The sequence below is a fragment of the Vicugna pacos genome, chromosome 11 (genome assembly GCF_048564905.1).
Source record: "Vicugna pacos chromosome 11, VicPac4, whole genome shotgun sequence".
NCBI classification, from domain to species: domain Eukaryota; kingdom Metazoa; phylum Chordata; class Mammalia; order Artiodactyla; family Camelidae; genus Vicugna; species Vicugna pacos.
In genome coordinates this window covers 101,905,285-101,928,827 of record NC_132997.1, presented here as the reverse complement: position 1 = coordinate 101,928,827, position 23,543 = coordinate 101,905,285, and the positions used below count along the sequence as shown (strand labels likewise).

Sequence of the window (23,543 nt, the reverse complement as noted above, 5' to 3'; positions counted from 1 at the left end):
CACCGCCTGCCCCAACGCATCCACAGAAAACAGCAGCTCACACCCAGAACTCTGGCATTCTGCCCCTCCCTCTATGATGTCCACCAATCCTGGACGATAGATGCATCAGGGCCCTTCCTGGGGGTGACCAAGACCCCGGGATCACCCCAGCCTTCCCCCAGTGAGGATGAGGTGCCGCCTGGTCCAGCCCGTGGGCTCGTGGCGAGGTCTGCGCCGTGATGGGCAGGGTTTGTGGCAGAGTGGCTTCAAGGCCATGGAGCTGGGAGGCCTTGGCAGGTCAGCCATTTGGGAGATTTGCTGGGTCCTCCTCCAGAGGCGAGTATTTCCTGTGGCAGCAGAGTGAGTCTGCTTGCTCTCAGGCCTGAAGTCGTGGGGTTTCCATCCTGGGGAGCCTAGCCCTCTGAGCACCATCCGAGGACATTGCTGTGACCTGAACCCTTCTGGTCCTCTCTCGCCTCCACAAACACCCCTGAAGACAAGCACCCCTGAAGCTGTCTTCATCTGGCTCCAGGGGGCCACCCTGATCCACCGAGCAGCGCCACTTTGGAGATAAATTAAATCAGCCCCATGGAAGCCGCCTCTGTAGAAATGATTTTATTTAGAAACCTGTGCCGTGAGCGTTAGGGCAGCATGCAAAGTCGTGCTAAAGCCAGAAGCCCGGCCACTCCCCGTGGATGAAGAGTTACAGTTGGAATGCTTACTTGTGCTGGACACTGACTTCATTTCAGGCTTTGTGACACTACCTTTGTTGAATTTAAATTCCGAAAATGTTATGAGTTGTTTAGCAGAACATAATGCTCATATAAAAGCCTAAAAATAACAAGCCACGTTTGCATGGCCAGGAGTGTAAGCAGGACCCAGACGTCTCGAGTGAATAATACGGGAAAACATTGACATTAAAAATTCAGCGTTTCATCACAGGTAGCGGTGTTCCTAGAAATACCGCTAGTTGGTTGATCTGAAGAATCACTAATGCTATAGCTCATCTTGGGTCTTGTGGCGATCTGCAACGGAAAAACGTTGGTGCCTGGGATGGCGCTGGGGGTCTGGCCTCCCTTTGTGGGGGTGTGACACACCGCCCTGGTCCCTGTGCCCCCCGCAGAGCCTTTCCTTCCCCCACGGAGCAAAGCTGACACCAGCACTTTGGAAACAGCCCTGGGGAAGAGCGAGGCACCGCTGAGGCAGCGAACTCCACTGCCTGGTCCGTCTGACGGAGCGCCGGTGGCCGCAGCCTTGGGAGCCAGGCGGGGGCGTGTGCGTCACATGCGTGGTTGTTGAAGATGGACCCCGGGCCCCCAGACAGGGCAGGGGGACACTCAGGGCCCTGGGGCTGCTGTCTGAGTCCTGCCTCCTTTGGAAGCAGAGCCTTGGCCCTGGCGTGCCTGCCCCACCGGTTCTAAGTGGGGGCAGTGGGCACGGGGGGCCGCTTGGAGTCTGCCTGTGGGAGCTTGGGAGGCTGGGCTGGGACCGGGCTGGCAGGGAGGGCTGCGGGCTGGGCCAGCCCCACCTGGGACGGCGAAGACAGGGATGTCTGACAGGGAGGGAGTGTGGACCCACTGGGGGCTCGGGCCACCAGGAAGCCTCAGGGCCCTGATGGAAGGTTTCAGAACCCCTTGGAATCTGGTCGGCATGGGGGTCAGAGGTCAGTGGCTGGGCAGACACAGGCCAGACTCTCGGAAACACTGCTTCTGGAGGGCCTTGGGGGTCAGGCTGGACCACCACGTGCTGGGTGAAAGCTGTTTATCTGAGAAGTGTGAGTGAGTATCTGGCTCCTGAGCAGTTTACTTACTCCATTTTCATTTGCAGTTCAAACCTTTAATCTTAGATTCTAGCAGAAACTCCCTCAGCCTCCACCGTCTGTGCTCCCGGGTCTGGGTCTGAGCTGCATGCTCCCGCCCCCTCGGCGCCCCTCCTGGGCCCGCCCGGCTGCTCTCGGCGGCTGTGCAGACCCCGGCGCACGCAGCAGACACCGGGCCCCCCAGCCCCAGCTCCGTCCGTGGTTTGGGTTCTGCCCAGACCCGCGTCCTCCGTCACTGGAATGTGGCTTTCATCCTCCGTAGCTTGTCCTGAATCTTCCTGCAGTGCTTCTCACTGGCCACGTGGTGGGAGCCGGCCCTGCTGTCGGCGGCGAGGGCGGAGATGTTGGCCCCGCTGAAGCGGGCGATCCTCTGCTTGAGGTAGGACTGCAGCTTGGGGTCGGGGGCAAAGGTGTAGGGGTTCTCCTGGAACGCGTGGACCTGGCTTGCCACCTTGGCTATGTTTCTGTGTCGGGAAGAAATGAGCCGTGAGTCTGCACCAGTCGTGGGCTGGTGGGCTCCCAGCTGCTCAGGCACCGTCCAGACCAGGTGCAGACTCTGAGGGGTCAGTATTCTGCGTTTAATCACAAGGCCAAGCCTCATTTCCTGACTCAGGCCGGTTTGTCCACCCCGCCACCCTCCGTCTCTGTCCATCCATCCATCCATCTGTCCATCCACACACTCTTCATCCCACAACACTGAAAATTTACTGTCAGTGCTAGAAGTCTCCAGTGGATAAACTACTAGGGGAGCACAGAGGAGGCGGGTGGGGGGGACGCGGGGTGACTCCAGGAGTGAGTTCCGTGATCGCACATTTTACTGCAGCTCCGCGTTCAGTGACCTGACAGGGCAGCTCTCAAGCTGCCGCTGGGGCCGTGTTGACACCCCGGAGGCGGGCCACCCCGTGAACCAGCCCGTCCCTCCTGAGAGCTGGAGGTTAGGCAGCGAGCAGCACACCACTGGGTGTGGTCCAAGAAAACGGGCCTCAGAACAGAGGCCTTGGTTCTGCCCGGGGAGGCCGTGGACTCTGCAGACAGATGTTCCCATCCTGATTTTGGATGAAGAAACAGTTTGTCCCATACCAACACTTGTTGTTAACGAAAAGACAGGGTGTCCACACGTGCATACGTGAACTGAGTCGGGGAGGGCTGCCCTTCGCTCCCAGCCCAGGCCCTCTGTGGACGGGGCGTTCCCTTTCATTCTTGGCCTCCATTTTGCTGACAGGGTTTTTCCGACCTCCTGCAATGAGCGCATGTGTGGTCTCTCTTAAATCCTGTTGTTAAATTGGTGACTGAACGGGGTCTTGCTTGCGGCAGGTTGGAACCACTGGGCTCCAGGTCCCCTGGGCTGTGCTCGCTCTCGGCCCTGAGGAGGCCTGGCTGCCTCCACCTGATGGCCCGTGTGGGCGATGAGGAGGGCAAGTGGGGTGAAAGGCTGTGGGGCGAGGGTCTCCCTGGGGACGGGCTGGCCCTGTCCTGAGAGGCACTGCCGGCCTGAGGGCTCCTGGGAGAGGCCTGCAGGGGGTGGGGCGTGGCAGGGCACACCCCCACCTGTGCCTTCTGAGGCCAAAATGAGCGAGGGAGTCTCATGTCCCTGGTGGGGCCGTGGTGGTGGTTCTCGCGAACATCCACCGGCCTGCTCTTCCCAGGTGGGTCCCCAGGTGTGCTGGACAGGTGAACGGACAGCTCTGGGGAGAGGGGCCCAAGGGGGGACAGCAGAGGCAGGGAGAGAGGGAAGATGTGTCTGGGGGGTCAGGAAAGTGGTCGCACAGAGGTGGGGTTCAGGTCCCTGGATCTCTCAACAGGAAGGGAGGTCACGGTGACCTTGTGGCAGTGGTTGGGACCAGGGGTGCCTGAAGTCTGGGAAATGTTGACTCCATGTTTGTGGAGAAAGGTGGCTGGGGGCCACCTGGGCGAGAGGGTGTGGAGGCCTGGGCTGGGGGGGGTACTGAGTCAGGGGTGGGTAGCCAAGGCCTCAGAGGAACAGGAGAGATGGGGGAGGCCCCTGACCTGGCTTGCTCCGCCTGTGGGCGCCTCACCTGAGCTTGCTCCACCTGTGGGCCCCATTGGTCATGGTGAAGCCCCCTGTCTCCAGCTGCTGGATGTGCATGGCCAGGAGGTGGGCTGAGGGCAGGGTAGGCTGGGCCCGGAAGCGACGTCCTTCCATCAGACACAGGCTGTCACTCTTCAGGAAGACCTGGGGGCCCAGCCAGGGGCATAGGCGAGGGGGATGGGCAAGAGGTCAGCCCAGGGAGCCCAGCAGGGGTCGGCTCGGCCCGGCCAATCCTGGTTGGCACCTGTATTCCCACCGCACGGGCTGCAGCACCCTGATCCTTGTCCACTCCACATGTGCCTTGGGTCATTGGATTGGGACAGAAAGTCCAGGTGTCCGAAGCTTGCAGACGCAAAAGGCCGCTGACACCCATCAGAAAGTGCACTTCCCACCACTGAAGAGACAAATCCCTCCCCTAACTTACTCTCCAGGCTCGAGAAAAGAGCCCGATGACCCCACTGCCCAAATTAGACAGAGACCTGGGCTGGCCGGCTGCAGGGGCCCCTGTGTCTGGTGTCAGCTGGGGACACACACCAGTCCTGCCCCCGGCAGGGAGGTGTGCCTGGGCCTGACTGGCGCGGGCCGGGCTGCTCTGGCCACCTCACTGTGGGAAATGCCTCATCCTCCAAACAGCATTTCCTCATTTATGGTCCCATGAGGTGGCCCGAGGCAGGTGGGTCAGCCAAGCTCAGGCCTGGCCTCGAGGCACCTGTGCCCTGTGCAGGAAGCCAGCAGCCCAGCAGGCAAGGCTCCTGGAGCTTCCAAGGCCGTGCACAATTATGAGGGCGCCAGGAGGTGGGCGCCCCCACCCCCGGGTGCAGAGCACCCAAGACCCCTGTGGTTGAAAGTCACCAGAAGCTCCCCACAAAGCACTGGTACCTCCACGGCCTTCAGCTCCTCCATGACCTCGGCTATCTTGGCGGGTAAAATCCTCCAGGCCTGAAATGGAAGCACAGGTGAGACCCCACGGCCGCAGCACTGCCCACTGCACGGGCTCAGCCCTCGGGGACTCACAGGGCACTGCCGCACGGCCGGGTGCTCCAGGCCGCCCAGGATCTGCATGGCTGTTGCGAAGTTCCTCTGCTCGTAGCAGGATTTTGCAATCAGCAAAAACTTGGAGAGCAAATTCACCTGCAGCTGAAACCAGAGAATGGGCTGCTCAGCGACCTCCTGTCGAAGACGGGGGATCAGGGCACAGAGCCCACGTGGGTGCATGACGGCCAGGGAGATGGGCAGGAGGCCCAGGGAACAAGAAGGCACAAAGGCGGGAAGAGAAGTCAAGCCCCCTTCTCTCCCACGACAGAGCCCTGCTCCAGGAGCAAGACTGCGGGGGGACCAGGAGGGGCGCCCGGCTCAGGAAGGCAGAGGCCGCTGCAGGACAGGGTTCCCACACTGGGCCGGGGGTCTGGCCCCACTCGCTCCCAGTGCTCCCTCGGGGTTCGCTGGTCAGCAGGGCAGTTCACCGGATTGGACAGGAACACCCCCCCCAGAACCCCCGCTGCCCCCAGTGGGACTCTCCTTCCCGACAGGTTGTGCCCCTCAGCAGACCTGATGGGCTGAGTTCACGGCTCTACAGTTAGCACTTGCATTCCACACAATTCGCGAGACTTCTGGGAGATTCTGGAGAACTCAGCTGACCCCTACTTCAGAGCTGCCTCAGCCCGTACTGTCGCCATGACTAGGGCCATTTGTCAGGTAGGAGCATTGCCCACAGTCCCATCAGACGCCCGTCTGTGGACTTGATCCTTCTCTGCAGGGATTCTGGTTGATCTAGGTCACAGGTCGGGCCCTGGGGGTCATTTGCCACCATGGCCTCCCAGCTGTCTGGCTTGAGTGCCTCTTAAAGGATCTTGAGAAGCATTTACTCGCTCCTACTTAAGTTGGCATCTCATTTTTCTTTTGTAGGTTTAGAAGGATGCGAAGTATGTAGTTTGCAGCACGTTCCAACAGACCACTCCCCCAGCGTAGAGTGAGCCCCTGGTGGAATCACGCCGTGTTCCTCCTCTAGAGACCGGTTACTCCACGCAGCCCCCGCTCACCACGCCGTGGGGTGTGGCACGACCTGGGTCCTCTCTGGGCTGAGGGGTGTTTGCTGCGTGCACGTGCTTGTGTGTGTCCAGTGCCCGTCGATGGATGGACACCCGGGCTGCTGCCTTGTCTTGGCCGCTGGGCCCGTCCCTGAAGGCTGCCTGATGGAGTCAGGGCCCCGTTTTTCTCTCGGTCCCACCAGTACTCATCTCAAGACACTCTTCTGTAAGGTGAGAAACTTCACACTGTTTCTTCTTGACCTCGCGTTCCCACCGTTCCTCGCAGGATGTGATACGAACGGCGTGCACCGTCATCACTGAGGGTTTTATTAACGCTCCCATTACATTCTCTGGCTCAAATTGTGAATTTTAACAGCTTTCTGAGACTGGAGTTTACAAACGTAGATGCCAGTCTCCCAGGGCGCCCTGACATCACCGTGCACACAGTTAGCACAGGGAGCACGTGGCCACCGGACGCGGCCAGCGCCCCTGCTGAGACCCGCCCTCGCAGCTTCACTGGGTGCTCCTGGCTGCTCCCCTCCGTCCAGTGTTGGGGTGGGCGTTGCTCTTTTGCATCCTGCGCTCGCAGGGACGTGGGACTCGGTCACACGACACAGGTTTGTCACGGCGCTGGCCCCGCCTGCCCTCCCGCTGGTGCCTCCCGGTAGAGTCTGGAGATGAGCTTTGTCCTGCGGACTGACAGCACAGGCCGGGGGCACCAGCTGCCCCTTTGTGGGGGCCCGTGGGCAGGGCAGCTGTGACTCAGACTCCGGAGCTCAGGTCAGTTCCCGTCCCCTGGGAAGTCTTTGCGAAGCCCACCCACACAGGCCTCTGAGAATTCCCTGATCTGGGGAAACTGCACTTCAGTGTCACTCAGGATACTCAAAACACCATGGATTAGCACAGACCGGGGCGGGGGGGTGTCCTGGCAGAATTGGGCATGGCCAATCTGTGAGCTAATAAACCCCTAAAATTAGAAGCCCCCCCCAAAAGGGGAGAGAGCAGGGGTTTGGGGGACACGCAGGAACCCGGAGAAGGAGAGGCTCTCAGGGCCGGCCGGACGCATCTTGGCTTCACCGTCTGATGGGGAGGTGGCGGCCTCGGTGGGCTCTGGGGCAGCTCCTGGGGCAGAGCGGTGGTGCCCCCCCGAGCACCCCCCTGGTGCACTCAGCCCACTGCAGGGGTTGCGGTGGGGGACTCACGCCTGGGGAGCTGATTATTTGGGCCCAGGAGGCAGTGGGTATTCACCCACGGGAGGGGCCACGTGACAGCAGGGGCCCCATGGGCCTCACACTCATTCCTCCGCTTGTCACTGGACGCCTCACAAGGGCAGGGACACAGTGACCGCCACCTGGGCAGGGAACTGACCTCAGGTGGGAGGCCTTGGCAGCGGGTTGCTCACTGGGCAGACTTTGGAGGGGCTCTGTCTCCCTGGCTTCTCCTGAGTGGGTGGGACTTGAGGGGGCGCTGGCCTTCAGGTGGGTGGCAGCTCCTCTTGGGCAGCCCAGGGCCTGCCTGAAGCAGGTAGGTGGGTCCAGGCTGGGCCCGTGGGGCCCAGGAGAGTCAGCCTGGGTCCTGGAGCCAGACCTCGACTGGGCTGCTGACCAGCGTTCCATTTGTTCCGCAAACTGGCAGAGGACACACCAGTGCGTGTGCTGATGAGCCCGCGAGCTCAGGCCAGTGGGGCAGTCGGAAATCACAGTTCCCAGCCCTGGGTCACGATTGAGGCAGGAGCTGGGGGGCGCCCGGGGGCTGTGCTCTGGGTGGATTCTGGGGGGGGGCCGCCGTGGGTGAGTGACACTGTGCTGGGGCCTGTGAGAGGGACCGTGTGTGTGAGCACCTGGGCCGTGAGGGGCTGGGAGCGACAGACACCCTGCCTGTGTGAGGTCCACCTCATGGTGATGGGCCTGGGCAGGCCCGGAGCCCCGAAGCACCCCCAGCAGAGGGGCGCCCTTTGCCAGTAGGGTCTAGGGCTTGCAGAGAGGGGCCCTCGCTGCAGGTGGATCCTGGCCCTGCACTGGCACTGACCTTGGAGGCGTGGCTGGTTACAATCTCTGCGGCCACCCACGTGCTGACGTCGTCTGCGCTTCTTAAAAGCTGCAACAGGTACTTGTCCTGGACGTAACTGGGCAGAAATAGGCTGCAGGCTTTGGCTGACAGAGACTCGGAGGAACAGGCTCTGGAAGAGACACAAGCGCCTGTCACAGCTGGAGCACGGGGTGGCCCTTGGGGCCCAGGCGGCCGTTGGGATGGGCCCTGCGTTGGGGGGGTCGGGCTTCAAGGTGGAGCCCCACGAGGCGTCTCCCTTCGGCCAAGCGTGTCCAGGAGACACTCGGGTGAAGCCCCCAAGACCCTCCGGCCAAGTCCACGTCCAAGGTTTGTCGGATGCCCGCGGCGGACACTCACTTTGGGACGGCTGCACTTTTGTCTGTGACGCCCAGGGCCCGTGAGTTTAGGAAGTGGACTGGATGGCACTTTTGAAACAGCTCCTGTGGAGACAAGGACACAGATCCGACAGCACGCGGGGCCGGGGCATTTCTGCAGTCAGGCTGGGTCCCCCGGACTCCGTACCGGCCCAGTGACAGCAGGTGGGGTCACCGAGTCCCTGTCACTGCTGTCACCTGCCAAGTGACGGGGCCCAGGATGGCAGAGGTCCCCACCTGCTGCAGCAGCGTCAGCTGGCTGAAGAGCTGATGGGTGCTGTACTCGGTCAGGAAGTAGGGCCCCTTCTCGCTGGCCTTGGCGTAGGGGCCGCACAAGTCCTCGAAGAAGCAGGGCTTGGGCAGGGCGGACGCGATGCTGTACTGGCGCTCCTTGTGGTGAGGCAGCGCCAGCCCGTTGCCCCGGGACAGCCTCCAGGGGAAGCTCTGCAGGGCAGGAGGTGCAGGTCTGCGGACGCCCCTCCAGGTGGGGGGCCCCAGGCCCCGGACCTCTCAGACCGGCCCAGCTGAGCCACAGGGCAGTCCTTCCTGCCTGCAGCCATGCTGGCTCGAGGACGTTTCAGCGGGTCCCGGGAAAGAGCTGCTGAAGTTTGGGGCTGTCTGCACGTGTTATGGTGAGGTCCCTTCAGACTCCACCCTTATCCCAGGCCTTTTCCTGACCCAGACCTTGGCTGGAGGTTCAGGGAGGTGAGGTCTGAGACCCTGGCCAGCCCTCTGCTGTCCTTGTCCAGGGCCTGGGGTGGGGAGTGCCAGCCCCACAGGGCTGGTGCCCAGGAGGGGCCACAGGGGGAGTGTGTACATGTATGAGCACATGAGCACAGGTGTGCGTGCATGCCCCACGCTGGGCTCAGAAGCAACACCCGCCTGCCCTGGATGCCCCATCAGGAAAGGCCGCACCTTTCGGGAGATGCCGTCCTCCGAGAGCCTCTTACAGAGGGCGTTGAGGGGCCTGGTGTCCTCCTCCACCTCCCTGGGGTCCTCCAGGTCTGTGCCACGTGGGGCGCCCTCGGCCCGGCGCTCAGTGCCTGCCTCCAGGAGGCTCAGCAGGTGCTCTGCGGAGCTGTCCAGGGGCAGGATCTGGGCAGAAGCACATGGGGGTCGCCTGCGGCCCCCACTCACAGGGCCCCACCCTTGGGGGTGCCAGCCGCCCAGGGCACCTGGGAGGAGATGAAGTCCTGGAGCCTCCCCAGGAGCCCGGGGTTCCTGGTGAAGTCCACGGCATAGCAGTCCTCCAGCCAGGCCTGCAGCAGGCAGAAGCTCCTCTTGTAGATCTTGGTGAAGGTGGACGTGGGGTCCTGGTGGGCCCTGGAGGCAGATGGGGAGGCCTGAGCCACGGAGGGGCCCCTGCCAGTACCACCGTGAGAGCCTGGCACGGGCTGGCGCCTCCCCGGGGTCGCACCACCAAGCTGTGGGGAGTGGAGGGGGCAGGCAGGGGGCAGCTGTGGGGTCTGAACGTGTCTGTCTCCAAGGGGCACTTTGGGCCCACCTCGCCCCACCTGGGGGCAGAGGCTGCCACAGGGTGGGGGGTGATGACAGGCCAGCTTGGAGAGAGCTGGTCCAGGCACTGCCCGCCCCCTCTTCCCTCACTGACCCTGCCCGACGGCCCAGTGCACACCCACCTTCCCACCCGTCCCTGCCCCCGTCCTCTGCGTCCCCATTCCCGCCGTAGGCATCCTGCCGCCTGTCCCTGGCCGCCGTCCCCTCCTGTCACTGCTGACCCCCTCTCTGTGGCCCGTCTGCACCCTTTGCCTTCTGTGCCCTCGTGCCCCTCGGGGCGCTGGCCGTACCTGGACAGAGTGCCACGGATGCGGTCGAGGAGGAAGTGCAGGAAGTCCTGAGGCGCGCAGAAGTAGCGGAAGGTGTACAGGAACTGCTGCACGTAGCCCTCCAGGAAGGCGTCGCTGGGGTGGAGGGGCAGTCAGGCCGCCGCCCGGGGTTCCGGGCGGGTGCACGCACGCGTGTGTGAGTGTGAGCCCCGTGCTGGGAGGGTGGCGGGCAGGAGCACCGCTCAGAAATAAAAGGGGGAGTTACTGATCACATTAGAAATCCCCAATTATTTCCAGCATGAGGGCTTTTTTAACATCAGTTTTTAAGGCCCCCACTGTATCTTCTCTTAGAAACACTAATTCAGAAAGTCACGGAGCACATGCAGCCCCAGCCCCAGCCAGAAGTCGCTGAGTTAGGAAAGAGGCAGGTGAGGGCCCTTGAGGAGCGTCCTCCACATCGGGGTGCCCCGGGGAGCCAGGATCTGGGGGAGTGAGGAGGAGGGGGGGGCCCAGGAATGCGGGAGTGAGGCACTGGTCACCCAGGGCCTCTGTGCAGGGACGCTGTGCCCAGGCTCAGGCCAGCACCCTGTGGAGGGGGCGCCACCGGGTCTGTAGGGATGAGGCCCTCCCCTCAGGAGAGATGCTGTGCTCACACATGGTCCACATCACACCCCGTGATACCAGCACGTGCGCGCGCACACACACACGCGTCTCCCGGAGCAGCACAGCACGCCTGCGTGGAGGAGGAGGAAGCGGAGGCCTGGGTCTGAGTGGCAGCCTGGAGCCCCGGCCGGCAGGAAGCCTTCATCAGGGCCAGGAGCAGCCCACCCTGGGAGAACAGGCTCGGGGGAAGAGGCAGCTGACCTGGCAGGGCCTCCCTGCTCCCCTCTGGCTGCTGAGAGCCATTTCTGGGGTCACCACAGCCTCCAACTCAAAGAAGACCCTGGGCGTTCGAAGTAGTGTCCCGAGTCCCTAAAAGTGAAGATGGGGGCCAGGCCTCCACTGCCATCTGGGAGGAGGGCTGTATCCAAACTTGACGGGGCGCAGGATGGGGTCAGACCCCCTGCCCGAGAACCAGGTGGAGCTGGCAGTGCGGACGGAGGGGTGGTGGGGCTGGGGGGGGGGCCCGGGGCCCCTGTGGCCCTGGATGTGAGTGGTCTGGCCTCCCTGCTGCATTATTAATCAGGGAGTCCCAGAGCCTAAGCCCTGCTCATGCCCCGAAGAGCTGGCAAGAGCTGGTGGGTCCGACCTCACTGCCGCCCCCTGGGGGGCTGACTGTTAATTACGGGGTGTCTGACTTAGGAGAGCAGGTGAAATCCAGCCGTCTCTGAGGCTCCGGGGTGTGTTTAAATTTAGAAGCCCACCGGACTGTTGATCACGGGAGGCCGTGTTCCCAGGTTTTCCTCCAAAGCTCCCCCGTACACCTGAGACCCAGACGCTCAGGTCCACAGGTGCGAGTCCTGCAGGGCCCAAGACCCTGAGGCCACTCAGCCAGCAGCCCAGCAAAGGAGGCCAGTGGGAGCCAACTCGAGGCAACGTAAAGCTCTGATGGAAGCTTTCTAAAGTGAAAAACAGCGTGAAGCCTCCCAGACAGGGTGGGCGAGACCCCCCCCCCACCCCGAGGGCCCGTGTCTTCCCTCCTTCCCTGGAGTCGGGGCAGGGCCCGGGCTGCACCTGGAGTAGAGGTAAGCCATGAGCCCCAGTGGCGTGCCCGCCTGTAGGACGCGGGCCTTCCTCTGCCGGCCGCCGCGGGGCTGCCTGCTGACGTTGTAGAAGATGAGGGACGAGGACTCGTCCAGGGGGCTGAAGTCCAGCGTGTCGCAGTGGGCGGCCGCGATGTTCACAATCACCGGGAGGGCGCAGGGCTCCAGGCCCCACCGCTCCGCGTACATGACCTGGGGCAGCGAGTCCCCACCGTCTGCTCGGCCTGCTGCCCAGTCACCCTGCCCCAGGCCTGGGGGTTTAACAGGCGGAGCTCGTGAGCACCAGGCCTCTGGAGGGAGGGGAGCAGATGTGGGGGACTTGCCTGGAGGTACTTCTTGACCAGCCCGAGGAATTGCACCTTGGACCTCATTTCCTCCAGCTGCCCTTTCAGTTTGGACAACATGGTCTTCACCTCGGAGCCTGGGGCAGGGCAGAGTTGACATCAGCGGCCTGCCCCCGGGGCCCCAGGGCGTGGCCCGAGCTCCGCAGTCCAGAGAGGCTACCTTTGTTCCTCTTCTCCTTCTGCAGGAGCTTCTGGTAGAACTTGAGTGTCTTCCGGAAGTTTCTCTTCTCGATCATGAGCTGCTGCTCCAGCTCCTGGTGAGGAAAGAGCCATGAGCCCAGGGCACCTCCCACCAGCCGCACGGCTGCAGGGACACCGTGCATAGCACGTGTCCCGAGGCGGGTGTTCAGCTGAGGGGGGCGGAACGGCAGCCGGACGAGTCAGCAGACGGCTCAGTAAACAGGAAGGAAGCAGTTTCCATCGACCACTCGAAGAATGAGGCCAAAATGTGAGGCAACTGGCTGACCCCCACCCTTTACTAATCGGCTCCCAGGCTGCCCAGGAGGGCAGACAGGCAGAGCCGGAGGGCACGTCCACAGCTGGGGCCGGGCCTGGCCCTGTAGGGCCTGCCTGGAGAGCTCCCCAGACACCACATCCACGGCTGGAGGGGAACCTGGGCCCACGTGTCCTGCGGCCCCCCTGGTTCTGGGGGTGGATGATGGGGGGGTCCTTGGGGCACGTCTGCGTGCAAGCAGTGACTGTCCCCAAGGGCATGTGTGGCCCTGCAAGGCCTCTCTGTGGCCCCAGGGACACCCACCGAGCCCCTCACCGCTTGCTCAACAGCCACCCCCCGGGAACCCCGTGTGGTGCAGCCATGAGCCTCGGGCCAGGGGGCCTCCCAGAGCTTCTCCGTGAGCTAGGCCTCCCTGATTTGGAGATGAAGCTTGAATACACCCAGCAGTGTAGACCCTTGATGCACCAAAGCAGCCCCACCCCCGGGCCCACCATGCAGACCCCCTGAGCCCCTGCTGTCCAAACAAGGCTTCCCGCCAGAGTCCAGAGACCCAAAGACACTGGGGGCTTCAGCCAGGCCACGTCTCTGTGAGGGAAGTGGGACCAAGACCTCCAGGCTGTGGGCCCCTGGGGTCTGCCTTGAGCACCCCGCAGCGGGAGGGGTCCCAGCTCCTTCCTGGAGAATCTGAATGTGCTCCCCTCACGTGGGGCAGGGGAAGAAGCCCCAGGGCCTGCTCCCTTCAAGGAGAGAGCAGCCTTGCCCAACTGCCCCTAGGGAGGAACCTGCGGTTCTGGAACAGGAGGGGGCTCTGGGAAACCTTAAGGGTGTCCCTGTGAGCTGGGCCCTGAGTTCCAGTGGGTCTTCAGCTGGGACGGTGAGGTTCCTGCAGGAAGCCGCTGTGAGGCTCTGGGCCGGGGGCAGAGGCCCAGGGACCACTGATTCCTGAGGAAACTACTTCCTGTTAATGAGGGTCAAGGTGGCCCCCAGTCCTGAAACGGCCACAACTCGTGAGCACGACCCTGACAGCCGAGCATTTGGGTGTTTGTTTTTGGGAGTCCAATCAGATCAAGTCCAGAAAAGGTTTCCCCCAAGCTTGTCGTCCTATGACAGCAGACCCTGCTTTCGACAGCGTCTCCTGAACGGTCCTAAGGAACAGGAAGGCCCGAGCCTGCTCTTCCTGGTGGTTCTGCTGTAAACGTGGTTCACGTGGCTGTCATGTTCCACGTGCTGTTTTAACAGGTAGCCCCACAGGTGGCCGGCACCTCCAAGCCAGGGCAGCTGTGGGGCAGGGGCTGTGCCTGCGGTGCCAGGGGTGGTGCAGCCTGAGCACAAAGCCACGTCCCTTTGCCAAATCTCGGTGGTTAAACCAGGTCCCTGGAGTCCTCTGGATCCTCCTTCAGCTCAGCCAAGTGCAAAGTGCAGAGGGGGAGAACATCACACACCGGGACCGGCGGGTAGGCTACCTCTGCAGAAACCAACGTGGGGAAGGTCGACCTGGCCCACACCGGGTTGCCTGCTGGGCCCCACCGGGAGCTGCCCCAAGGCTGGTGAGACGTCACTCTCCTGGGACAGTGTCTCGGAGGAGACGTGGGCTCTGATGTCCCACAGCCTGGGTCTGGTCCTGCTCCCCACGTGACAGCTGGCCGACCCCGGCGCGGTCACCGGAGTCGGGGGAAGATGGGGCAGGAGGGCCCTGAGACCCGCGTGCAGGCCCCGCACCTCCACCACAGAGCCACCGGCCACCCTCGCCGTCTCCAGTGTTAGAGTGAAGTGAAGCAAAACCTCCTCAGCCACATGGGCCAGGCTTCAAGTGCTCAGTGGCCACAGTGGCTGGAGGTGACCCAGTGGACTGTGCGAGTCTGGAGCGTCTCACTGTTGAGACCAGGCCTGGTGGTGACAGTCGAGGCTCGGCAGCAGATGAGGTGGCCCTGTGGAGCTGCGTTCACGGAGAACCACCCTCTGCCGCCTGGACGTGCCTCTGAACAAGGCCCGAGGATCTGCGGCTCCCCCACGCCTCTTCGCTGTGGTCCTGGCCTCTCGAGTGCAGTGGAGGCAACCTGGCCTGTGCTCCAGGGCGGCAGCTGGCGCAGCGTGGGAGAGCACCCTCCAGGCCACTTGCTCACCCACTCTGTCCGCTGTCCGGAGGCTCATTAGAGAAAACTCCCTGGGCGGGGCTTGTGGGCGCTGGGACTGAGGGCACCCATGGGACAGGGCTCCCGCAGCAGACTGACAACTCAGTTTATGAAACGTGAAGTTTGTCAGCAACACTTCTGACATCACTGACCTGCAGACCCACTCTTTCAAAAGGACCATTTTGACTGATTTTACAGATAAATCTGCACAAACCAAGACACGCAGCTGTGTGAGATGGCGTCACCCCCAGGCCCACACCCCGGAGATGCATGGAGGGACCTGGGCCGCGAGCTGGCTCGGACTGGCCAGGTCTGAATAAAATACTCAGGGTCGGTTCCCCCCAGCCTAACCTGACCAAGGGCTGTTTTCAGAGAGTTAAAGGAGCGTCAGTTCATCAGAGGGATGAACGGGATGTTCTGAGGCACAAGTTAGGCCCAGCGGCGGCTGGACTTACGTAGACCTGAGGGTAGACAAATACTGGGGAGTAAACAGAAATGGTCAGAAGCAAGCTGGAAAAACCAGAAATTGTGGGCGACGAGAAGAGGATGAAGTCAGCGCCGTCCACCCAAATGCCCGAAGCAAAGCCTGTTCAACAGCACGGGGGGCCGGGCACCCCGACCGGGGAGCGGGGGCCTGGGAGACTGCTGCGCCCGGGGCCAAGGCCACAGCCATGCCCACGCCCGCGGCAGGGGCCCGGGGCGCAGTCAGCGTGGCCTGTGGTCAGTGAGGCAGGGACACAGCACCCCCTGCCCCACAGCTGCCCCACCCAGCCCAGCGCCTGGCCTGTTCTGACTCGCTCTCTTTTAGGGTAGGAAACATGTTTTATCCCTTGTTTTATGCCTTTTGTGTTTTTCTGAGGCTCCTGTCGGAAAAAGGCACCATGGGGTCCCGAGAGAAATGTGTGACCACGGCCGGGGTCACCCACCCGCCTGTTGATGCAGGGGGGTGCAGAAACTCACCTGCCTGCACTCAGGCTCCAGGAGACACGCCTTCCCCAGGTGAGCAGGAAAAAGGGAGAAACACGGTCACTCTGGTCGTCCGCCCCAGCGCTTCCCCAGACCACCCCGTCCCCTCCAGACTGGCCCCTGCAGCAGCCGCCGCAGGGGGATGGCAGGGCCTAGCGGGGCCGGGGCTGGTGCTCCAGAGACGGGAGGCCAGGGAGCCTCGTCCTGACCCCAGAGTCATGGGCAGTGACAATGGCTCCTGCCCCAGCCGAATCTGGGATCGGAGCTGGACGCCCTTCAAGGGCGATCTGAGGGAGAGACCGGGGAGGGGCTCACCGATGGGCGTGTATCCCTCCAGGGAGGTGCCACCCCAAGGGAGCACAGGGTGGAGGAAGTGGCCCCAGCGGCCCACACGGAACCTGCACAGGGGACCCACCAGCACTGAGACAGGCTCCTTTGTGGAAGCACTGCCTTCCGCGGCCCTGAACATGGCCCCGGGTGGAAATGGGGCTGCCTGTCTGCAGGGGTCCACAAGGACGTGATGCCACTAGTTAGCATGACCTGTGATGTCAGAGGTTGTGACCTGTGATGTCAGAGGGTGACCTGTGACATCAGGGGCCATGACCTGTGACGTCGGAGGACACACACAGACTTGGCCTCCCATCTTCCCCACCACTGTCGAGAGGAGGCTGCCGGGAAGTCCACATGGGCGCAGTGAGCTGCCTCAGAAAGGGTCACGTCCTCTGTAGGGCCGGGGGCTGAGGCTACCGGGGGATGCGAGGGTGGGCGCTGTGGACGCCTAGGCTCGGAGGTGAGGGGAGGACTCGCCCCTGGATCTCCCCTCTATTCAGATTCAGCTACACTGACACCTGCAGGCTTCGCTTCAGCCCTCAAGTCCCCAAGGCCAGTGCTCACCCCTCCCCACTTTTTTCTTCTCAACTCACTAAGAAAACTTTTATTTTGAAATGTGTTTATTGCGACAAAGTACACGTAACGCAAAATTTTCCCTTTTAACCATTTTCCACCCTGCAGTTCAGCAGCATTAAGAACATTCACATGGTTGTATGACCATCACCACCATCATCTCCAGAACTTCCCCGTCTTCTCAAACTGAAATTCTGTCCCCACCAAACACCGACTCCCGGTGCCCTCCTCCCTCAGCGCCTGGCAGCCACGGTCTGCTCTCTGCCTCTGGACTATTCCCAGGCCCCCCACACGTAGAATCGTATAGTACCTGTCTTTCGGTGACTGGCTTATTTCACCGAGCATAGCGTCCTTAATGTCCATGCTGTAGTAGCCTGTGCCAGGGGCCGCGTAATGCCCACCGTGGGGATGGACCACTCTCCAACCCAGTCTTCCACGGATGGACACTTGAGTTGTTTCCACCTTTTGGCTGCTGAGCATGACGCGGCTGTGAACACGAGTGCGCAGATACCCGAGTCCCTGCCGTCGACTCTTCCGGGTACATACCCAGAAGCTGAGCTGCTGGCGGACGTGGGAATTCCGCGTTCAACTCTTGCCGAGGAAATTGCGTGCTGTTTTCCATGGCGGCTACACCATCTGAATTCCCACCAGCAGTGCTCAAGGTCCTGGTTTCTCCACGTCCTCACCGCCCTCTGCTGTTCTCTGCTTTTTAAAAACACCTTTCACTGTAACAGCCGTCCTGATGGGCGTGGGGTGGTAGCCCACCACAGTTTAGATTTATTTTCCCTAATGACTAAGACGCTGGTGGCGCTGAGCATCTTTTCACGAGCTGTTTGGCCATTTGTATGTTTTCCTCATAGAAATGTGTGTTCAAGTCTTTCACCCATGTTTTGATCAAGCTGTTTGTTCTGTTGAGTTCATGAGTTCTTTGCAGTCTCGATATTAAACTCTTCCCAGATAGAGATGGTTTGCGCTCCCAGTCCAGAGGTGGCCTGTTTCCACGCTGTTGATGGTTTCCTTTGATGCGTGAAAGGGTTTAACTTGATGAAGTCCAGTTGACTGATGTTTACTTCTGCTGCCCGTGATTTTGGTGTCATAGCCAAGAAAGCATCACCAAATCCAATGTCAGGAAGTACTCTCTTCTGCTTCTAAGAGCTTTACGGTTTTAGCTCTCATGTTTGGGCCTCTGGTTTCTAGTTACTCTCTGTCTATGCTGTCAGGCACAGGCGCGGGTTTGTCCAGTTTTCCCAGAACCATTTGTTGAAAAGGCTGTCCTTTCCCCATTGAACGGTCACGGTGTCCTTGTCAAAAGTCACTTGACCACGCGTGTGAGAATTAATCCTGGGCTCTCTGTCCTATTTCGCCGGTCTGCGCGTCTGTCTGTGTGTCTCATACTGCTTTGGCTATGGTAGCTTTGTAGTAAGTTTTGAAATCGGAAGTTTGAGTCCTGCTTTGTCCCTCTTTTTCATGATTGTTTTGGCCATTGGGGTCCCTTGAGATCCCACGTGAATTTTCGGGTGGGTTTTTCTCTCTCTGTGAGAAGGGCCATTTCTCCCCTTTTAATTCAGCACCTATGTGAGTATGGCCGCATGGCCGTTCCGCACTTTGAGTCAGAGTCCAGTGCTGTGTTACTTCTTTCATAGCTCCAGCCGCTCCAGCTTCAGATGGTCCCTGTGACACTGACATGCCCCTTTCACTGTCTTCCCGAGCATCTCCTACTGTCTGGCACTGCAGACGCTTCAGCCTGTCTTGTGTTTTTCTTGCCCCAGGCCCAGGAGCAGCCATTTCTCCAAGGAGCCCTGGTTCCTTTGATTGGAGAATGGCATCAGACACCAAGATCTGGGCACCAGGGGTGCTCACTGCTCCTGGGTGTCACTGCTTCCAGGTCCTCGCAGCCGGCAGGCCTAGGAGCTCCATGGGTGCATATCTGGATGAACTGCTTTTGTTCCCCATCACCTCCTGTAACCACCATAACCACCTCACAGAAAACACTGTCCACAGACCCTCTCCACGCCATCGAAGACCCCCGGTCCTTCAGGATATTCCAATGTCAGGGCGGCTCCGTTTTGGGAGGACCCTTCCGTAACACTCGGTTATGAGGTCTACACTCGTTTTGGGGTTGTCAGAGCAACGGCCCCATCGCTGGTGCCCTACTCTGGCCTCTCAGCGGCCCTTGCCCCCTGACCCGCCAAACTTTTCCTAGGAGGAAGCAGAAGGCAGTGGTGCCCAGCTGTGCTGGCACTCTGCTGCTCAGAGCAGTTCTTTCTACCCCTCCAGGACACGCAGGTCCAAGTGAGCTGCACTGTGCGCAAACGCACGTGAAGGAAAAGACAGTGGGAGCAGGGGCCGCAGACCCAGAAGCAAGCAGGAGAAAGGAGACCGGGCTCATGGGTGGGGATGGGGCCGGGAGCCACCCTCTCCTGGTCAGAGCTCCAGACTCTGATGTAGCGACACGGGGCTTCCCCGTGCCAGACGCCGTGTGTGTGGGCCAGGGCACTGGGTGGGTGCCTGCTGTGCGGGCCACCCCCCTCACCAGGCCCCGCGGGAGGTCTGAGTCCTTGCAGCTCCCCCAGCACAGACCCCAGGCACACTGGGGCTCAGACTCAAGGACACGCAGCGGGAGGAGCGATTCCAAGGAGCACAGGCCTGTGCCTGGAGCTCTAGGGCCTGGGCGGCGTGGGGCTCTTTCTAGCCCGGGGCTGAGTAACAAGTGAGAAAACACCTGGGAAGGTTCGGGTGGTGCTGAAATGACGTGGAGACGCAGCTTATACAGCTCATGGCCTGGAGGTTAGGGGCGGTGCGTGAGGGGGCAAGGGTGGGTCTCCTGACGGCTGACGGCCCCTCCTGTCTGCTGCCCTGGGGAAATGGGCCTTGTGCGGCTGAGGTCCCAGTGGGAGCTCCTGGACACAGGGGAGGATGTGGCCCAGGTCAGGCCTGAGCTCCTGGTCACTCAGGAGTGAGGGGGCTGCAGCCCAGATCAGGGTGCTGGTCACTGGGCCAGGACCCCAGTGGCAGGGCAGCGACCACGGGTGCAGAGCTCTGTGTGGCTATCTTGCACCCAAGCTGGCCAGGCCCGGACACTCTCAGGTCTAGGGCCTCCTCTGGCCCTGCTGACCCAGGAAGGCAAGCAGAGCACACTGCCCACCACGGAAGCGGACCCCAGGGCCTGGCTGGAGCTGATGGCCTCAGGCAAGGGGCTTCCCAGCTCATGCTGCTGCCCGAGGAGCAGGAGGCGTGGGCTGACCAGGGGTCAGAGCTGCACCTGCCTGCCCGAAGCCAACCGTGGTCACCAGGACAAGGTGACCTGCCAACTGTTTCTGGCGGCCAAGTGCCCAGTTACCAGGAGAGGCAAGCCATTTCCCACCCCCAAATACAGAGGACACCGCAGATGGGCACAACACCCCCATGGAAGGACACGGAGGGCACCAGATGGGCGTGGTGGCCACTGGGGCGGGGGCACAAGGAGTAGGGGACACAGAGAGGGCACTTCTGTCATCTGAGTGACCTTGGAACTTCTGCCTGAACACAGCCTCACATCCCACAGCATCCCCAAGCCAGAGCAGCCTCCCGGGCCCACAGTGGACAGAAGCCCGGGACTCACCGGGCTCTGGGTGTCGGCGTCCAGGGACCCGCCGGCCTTCTGCCTCGCCAGCTCCTTCACGTAGTTGTACACGTCGGCGCTGAAGCAGTCGGCCTCGTAGAAGGCGCTGCACCAGCCGGGGCTGCAGCTCTGGACGCTCGCCAGGCCTGGGTTTGAGGATGGGCCGCCCTCCTGGGGCCTGGCCGGCCGGGCTACCGCCTCTGAACCCACGGCCAGGCCCCCATCCGGCAGCCGCTCCTCTCCGGCCTCGGGCAGCTGCTCCCTCCCGGCTCTGACCGACTTCTGAGGCCGAAATCCCACCTCAAAGTTGCCCCGGGAGAACTCTGAGTCCACGTCCGGCTTCTCCTTCCCTGGACAGAGGAGGGGAGGGTGGCTGGGGGCGGGAACGCCAGGTCCTGGGGGAGAGGTCATCACTGATTATTCACGGATTAGGTGTGTCCCGAATACGGGCCACCTGGCGGCCCCGTGTCTGCTCTGGGGGGTCTCCAAAGGGTCCTCAGGGTGGAGAGCCCTCTGTCCCCTCCCAAACACATGCTGCAATGTGGGGCAGAGTCGAGGGTGTAGACCAAGGGACATTCGAACTCTGTAAACAGACGCAATGCAGAGAGTCCCTCAGGCACCATGGTCCCAGCAGGCGGTGGGGCTGTTCTGGGCGTCTGCACTTCGCTCTTTCGAAGGTCCCTGAGCGAGCATGGGGTAGAGGGGAACCCCTGGCCGTCATGTGTGGGATCATAATCACACAATCTGATCCCTAAAGCCATGTTCTGCACGCAGGATTTGGGGAAATCACAAAGGTTTCAGTTCTGGATCAGGGAGTCCTAGGCTACCGATGCAAGAAAACAGGCCTCAGGGTTTTAAGCAGCGCGCTTCCAGGAAGGGTGCAACTCCTCCATCACCAACACCCCCGGGGGCAGGTGCCCCTCCACCATGGCCCCCAGCCCCAAGGCCACCTGGGTTTGTGGCCCACCTGCTGGCCTGGGGAGAACGCCCCCGACTTCAAGGCACAGACCCCTGGGGAGAATGAGCCCTGCCCTGGGGACTCTGCAGGGACAGCCTGGCCCTGAGGGTGGAGGAGGTTCTCACCCTGGAACCCAGGTGTCTCACCCGCTCCGAGACGCGAGGGCCTCCTGCTGGTTGGTGAGCAGTTCCTCCGAAAGCTGGTCCCGCTGCTGCCCTCGGGCTGTGACCCAGGCTCCTCAGACACGCTGTCGGAATGGAGGATGCTTCGGTGCCCCTGGGCCCCTCCCGCCACACCAAGGCTTCCCTCAGGCTCACTAGAGGGTCTTCTGCTGAGTCAAGGTGGGGCCTGGGGTGACAGGGGCCCTGCCACACCTCTGGGACAACTGGCTGCAGGACACAGGCCCTTTGGCAGAGGGCTTTCTGAGCACCGTTTCCAAAACCATAAAAACAGGGGCCAGGCTGGGCAGGAGCAGGGTGTGTGCAGCCTCACTGGGTGGGAGTGGGGCCCGGGGAGGGCACGGGGCTGAGTCGGGGGTGCCCGTCCGCACGGGCATCGTCAAGTCACCCCCAGCAGAGCTTGGCTACCACCTGTCACATGGTCCGGCTGTGGCTCCCGCAGGGAGGGCGTGGGGGTGCTGTGAGCTGGGGCTGGCCTGGGTGTCGGGGCGTCAGGGCCACTCCCACCCCCATGGCCCTCTGCCGCCCTCCGGAAGGGGCTAGGCCAAGCCCGGCACGGAGGGCACAGGTTCGGCCTGTGACGGGGTGAGGGGCCAAGAGGGCTGGGGGAGGGGGACGGGAGGGGAAGCTGCGGGTCCCTCTTCCTCTCGTGCCTGTCACCTCACCCGCTAACACCAGGATGGGAGCTGGACAGTGGGGGTGGACGCTTCCCTGCAGGGACAGCCCCTCCCCGGGCTCCATCACTTTGCCTCCTGAGCTGGTCCCAGAGCAGGGGGCAGGGCCTCCTACGCCTGTGATCCCACGGACCTTCTTCTTGCCAAGAGGACCTGTTGCCTGAAGGGAGCTTCGGAAAGAGTGGGTTCTGGGCCCAGGAACTGGGGCCCAGGGGGTGGCCGCTCCAGGGAGGGCAGTGAGCAGGATGCAGGGGCAGGAGGGGACAGCTTGGGGAGGGGCAGAAACCCTGGGCTGGGGGAGCCTGGGCCCGCGAGGGGAGGGGCTCTTACTTCTCGGAGGGCGACGTCCTCCCGTTCACCACTTTGAAAAGGTTCTGCAGCAGCTTCTCCCCCCAGTAGAGGTCACAGAACTTCTCTGAAATTGCCCCGCAGAAGGTGGCGTAGGTGAGGTCTTTCAAGGCATAAATATATTCCCCTGGGTTTGCAAAAACAACAGGGTGAGTTAAAATGTGGGTTCCCCTGGTCTCAGGAGCTGGCGGGGTAGCAGGGCGGCAGGGAGCACAGCGGGTGGGATGGGGCAGCTGGGTCCTGAGACCCTCTGTCTGCCTGGGGCTTCTCTGCCATCTGGCCCCTGGGAGCTCAACTTTGCCCACTTTGTGCAGAAATGGATGTGGGGGCCCCTACGTGGTGACCTTCCCCATGCACGGTGCCCGCCCCGTGGCCTGTCCCTGGTGCTGGGGATTCTCCTGGGCCTTCTGTGGCCCCTGATACCCATGATCAGAGCCTCCAGCCCGTTGTCCAGGTAACCGTCGAAGGCAAACTCCTCCTGGATGAGGCGTGTGGCCTCCTGCAGTGACGGGCAGTCTGTCCCCTTCGGGAGGGGTGAGGCGTCCCCACTGGATGGACAGGACTTGCGGTCTGCTGACCAGGGCCACTCGGGGTGACCTTCTGGGGCCCGGTCACCCTGGTCCCCGACGGGGGTCCCCCCAGGGCTGTCTGGATTCGCTGTGGCCAGGGAGGGGTTACGTGGGGTTGACGCAGGGCCCTCCGTCTCCTGGTTCGGGCCCCCAGCGGCCTTGCTCCTGGGTGGCTTGGCCAGGTGGCTTGAGCTGAGGTGGGCAGCGGTGGGCCCTGGGGGATGGGCCCTGAGGCCTTGGGAAGAGGCTCCAGTTGGGACAGTCTCGTCTGTCTCTTGCTCTGGGGGTGGCACCTGTGTTTTCAGGGGTGGGGAAGGGGCCGAAGATTTGGGCATCACCAATGAAGCCGCCTCCAAGAGACTGGCCGGGGCAGGGGGTGGGGGGCAGGGGCACCCCTGGGCTGAGTCTCCTGGCACTGACTCTCCGAGGGGCTCTGGGGGGCCTGGTGCTGGCTGGTCGGGCATCTTCAGGCTGGTGGTGGCTCCGTGGGCTTCAGGGGCTTGCTTCCCATCACCCTCCTGGTCCAGTTGGCCTCTCCTCTCCTCTGGCCTCTCGGCTGGCTTCGAGGACAGGGCACATGTGTCCCTGCGAGCCAGGAGAGGAGAGCTCAGGGGGGGCCTGGGGCCCTGC

General features: G+C 62.2%; 1 protein-coding gene across 8 annotated transcripts in view; it reads right to left on the bottom strand.

The window, feature by feature from the left end:
• Positions 1-1,793: 1,793 nt before the first annotated feature.
• Positions 1,794-23,543, bottom strand: part of KNDC1 (kinase non-catalytic C-lobe domain containing 1) — a 52,561-nt gene continuing 30,811 nt past the window's right edge. For 2 of the 8 annotated variants that reach the window (XM_072972168.1, XM_072972173.1), the window contains exons 14-31: positions 22,768-23,498; positions 22,327-22,471; positions 21,290-21,390; positions 20,186-20,580; positions 15,676-15,705; positions 12,290-12,383; positions 12,109-12,206; positions 11,757-11,977; positions 10,104-10,217; positions 9,474-9,660; positions 9,214-9,393; positions 8,536-8,742; positions 8,282-8,364; positions 7,904-8,054; positions 4,863-4,985; positions 4,728-4,787; positions 3,835-3,992; positions 1,794-2,262 (exon numbers count right to left, since the gene is read on the bottom strand). In XM_072972168.1, the coding sequence (XP_072828269.1) occupies positions 2,031-2,262; positions 3,835-3,992; positions 4,728-4,787; positions 4,863-4,985; positions 7,904-8,054; positions 8,282-8,364; positions 8,536-8,742; positions 9,214-9,393; positions 9,474-9,660; positions 10,104-10,217; positions 11,757-11,977; positions 12,109-12,206; positions 12,290-12,383; positions 15,676-15,705; positions 20,186-20,580; positions 21,290-21,390; positions 22,327-22,471; positions 22,768-23,498 (3,310 nt within the window). In that variant the 3' untranslated portion in view covers positions 1,794-2,030. Of the gene's footprint in view, positions 2,263-3,834; positions 3,993-4,727; positions 4,788-4,862; positions 4,986-7,903; positions 8,055-8,281; positions 8,365-8,535; positions 8,743-9,213; positions 9,394-9,473; positions 9,661-10,103; positions 10,218-11,756; positions 11,978-12,108; positions 12,207-12,289; positions 12,384-15,675; positions 15,706-20,185; positions 20,581-21,289; positions 21,391-22,326; positions 22,472-22,767; positions 23,499-23,543 lie in introns of those variants that run through there. The other 6 variants (XM_072972170.1, XM_072972171.1, XM_072972169.1 and 3 more) reach the window with 6 other exon arrangements.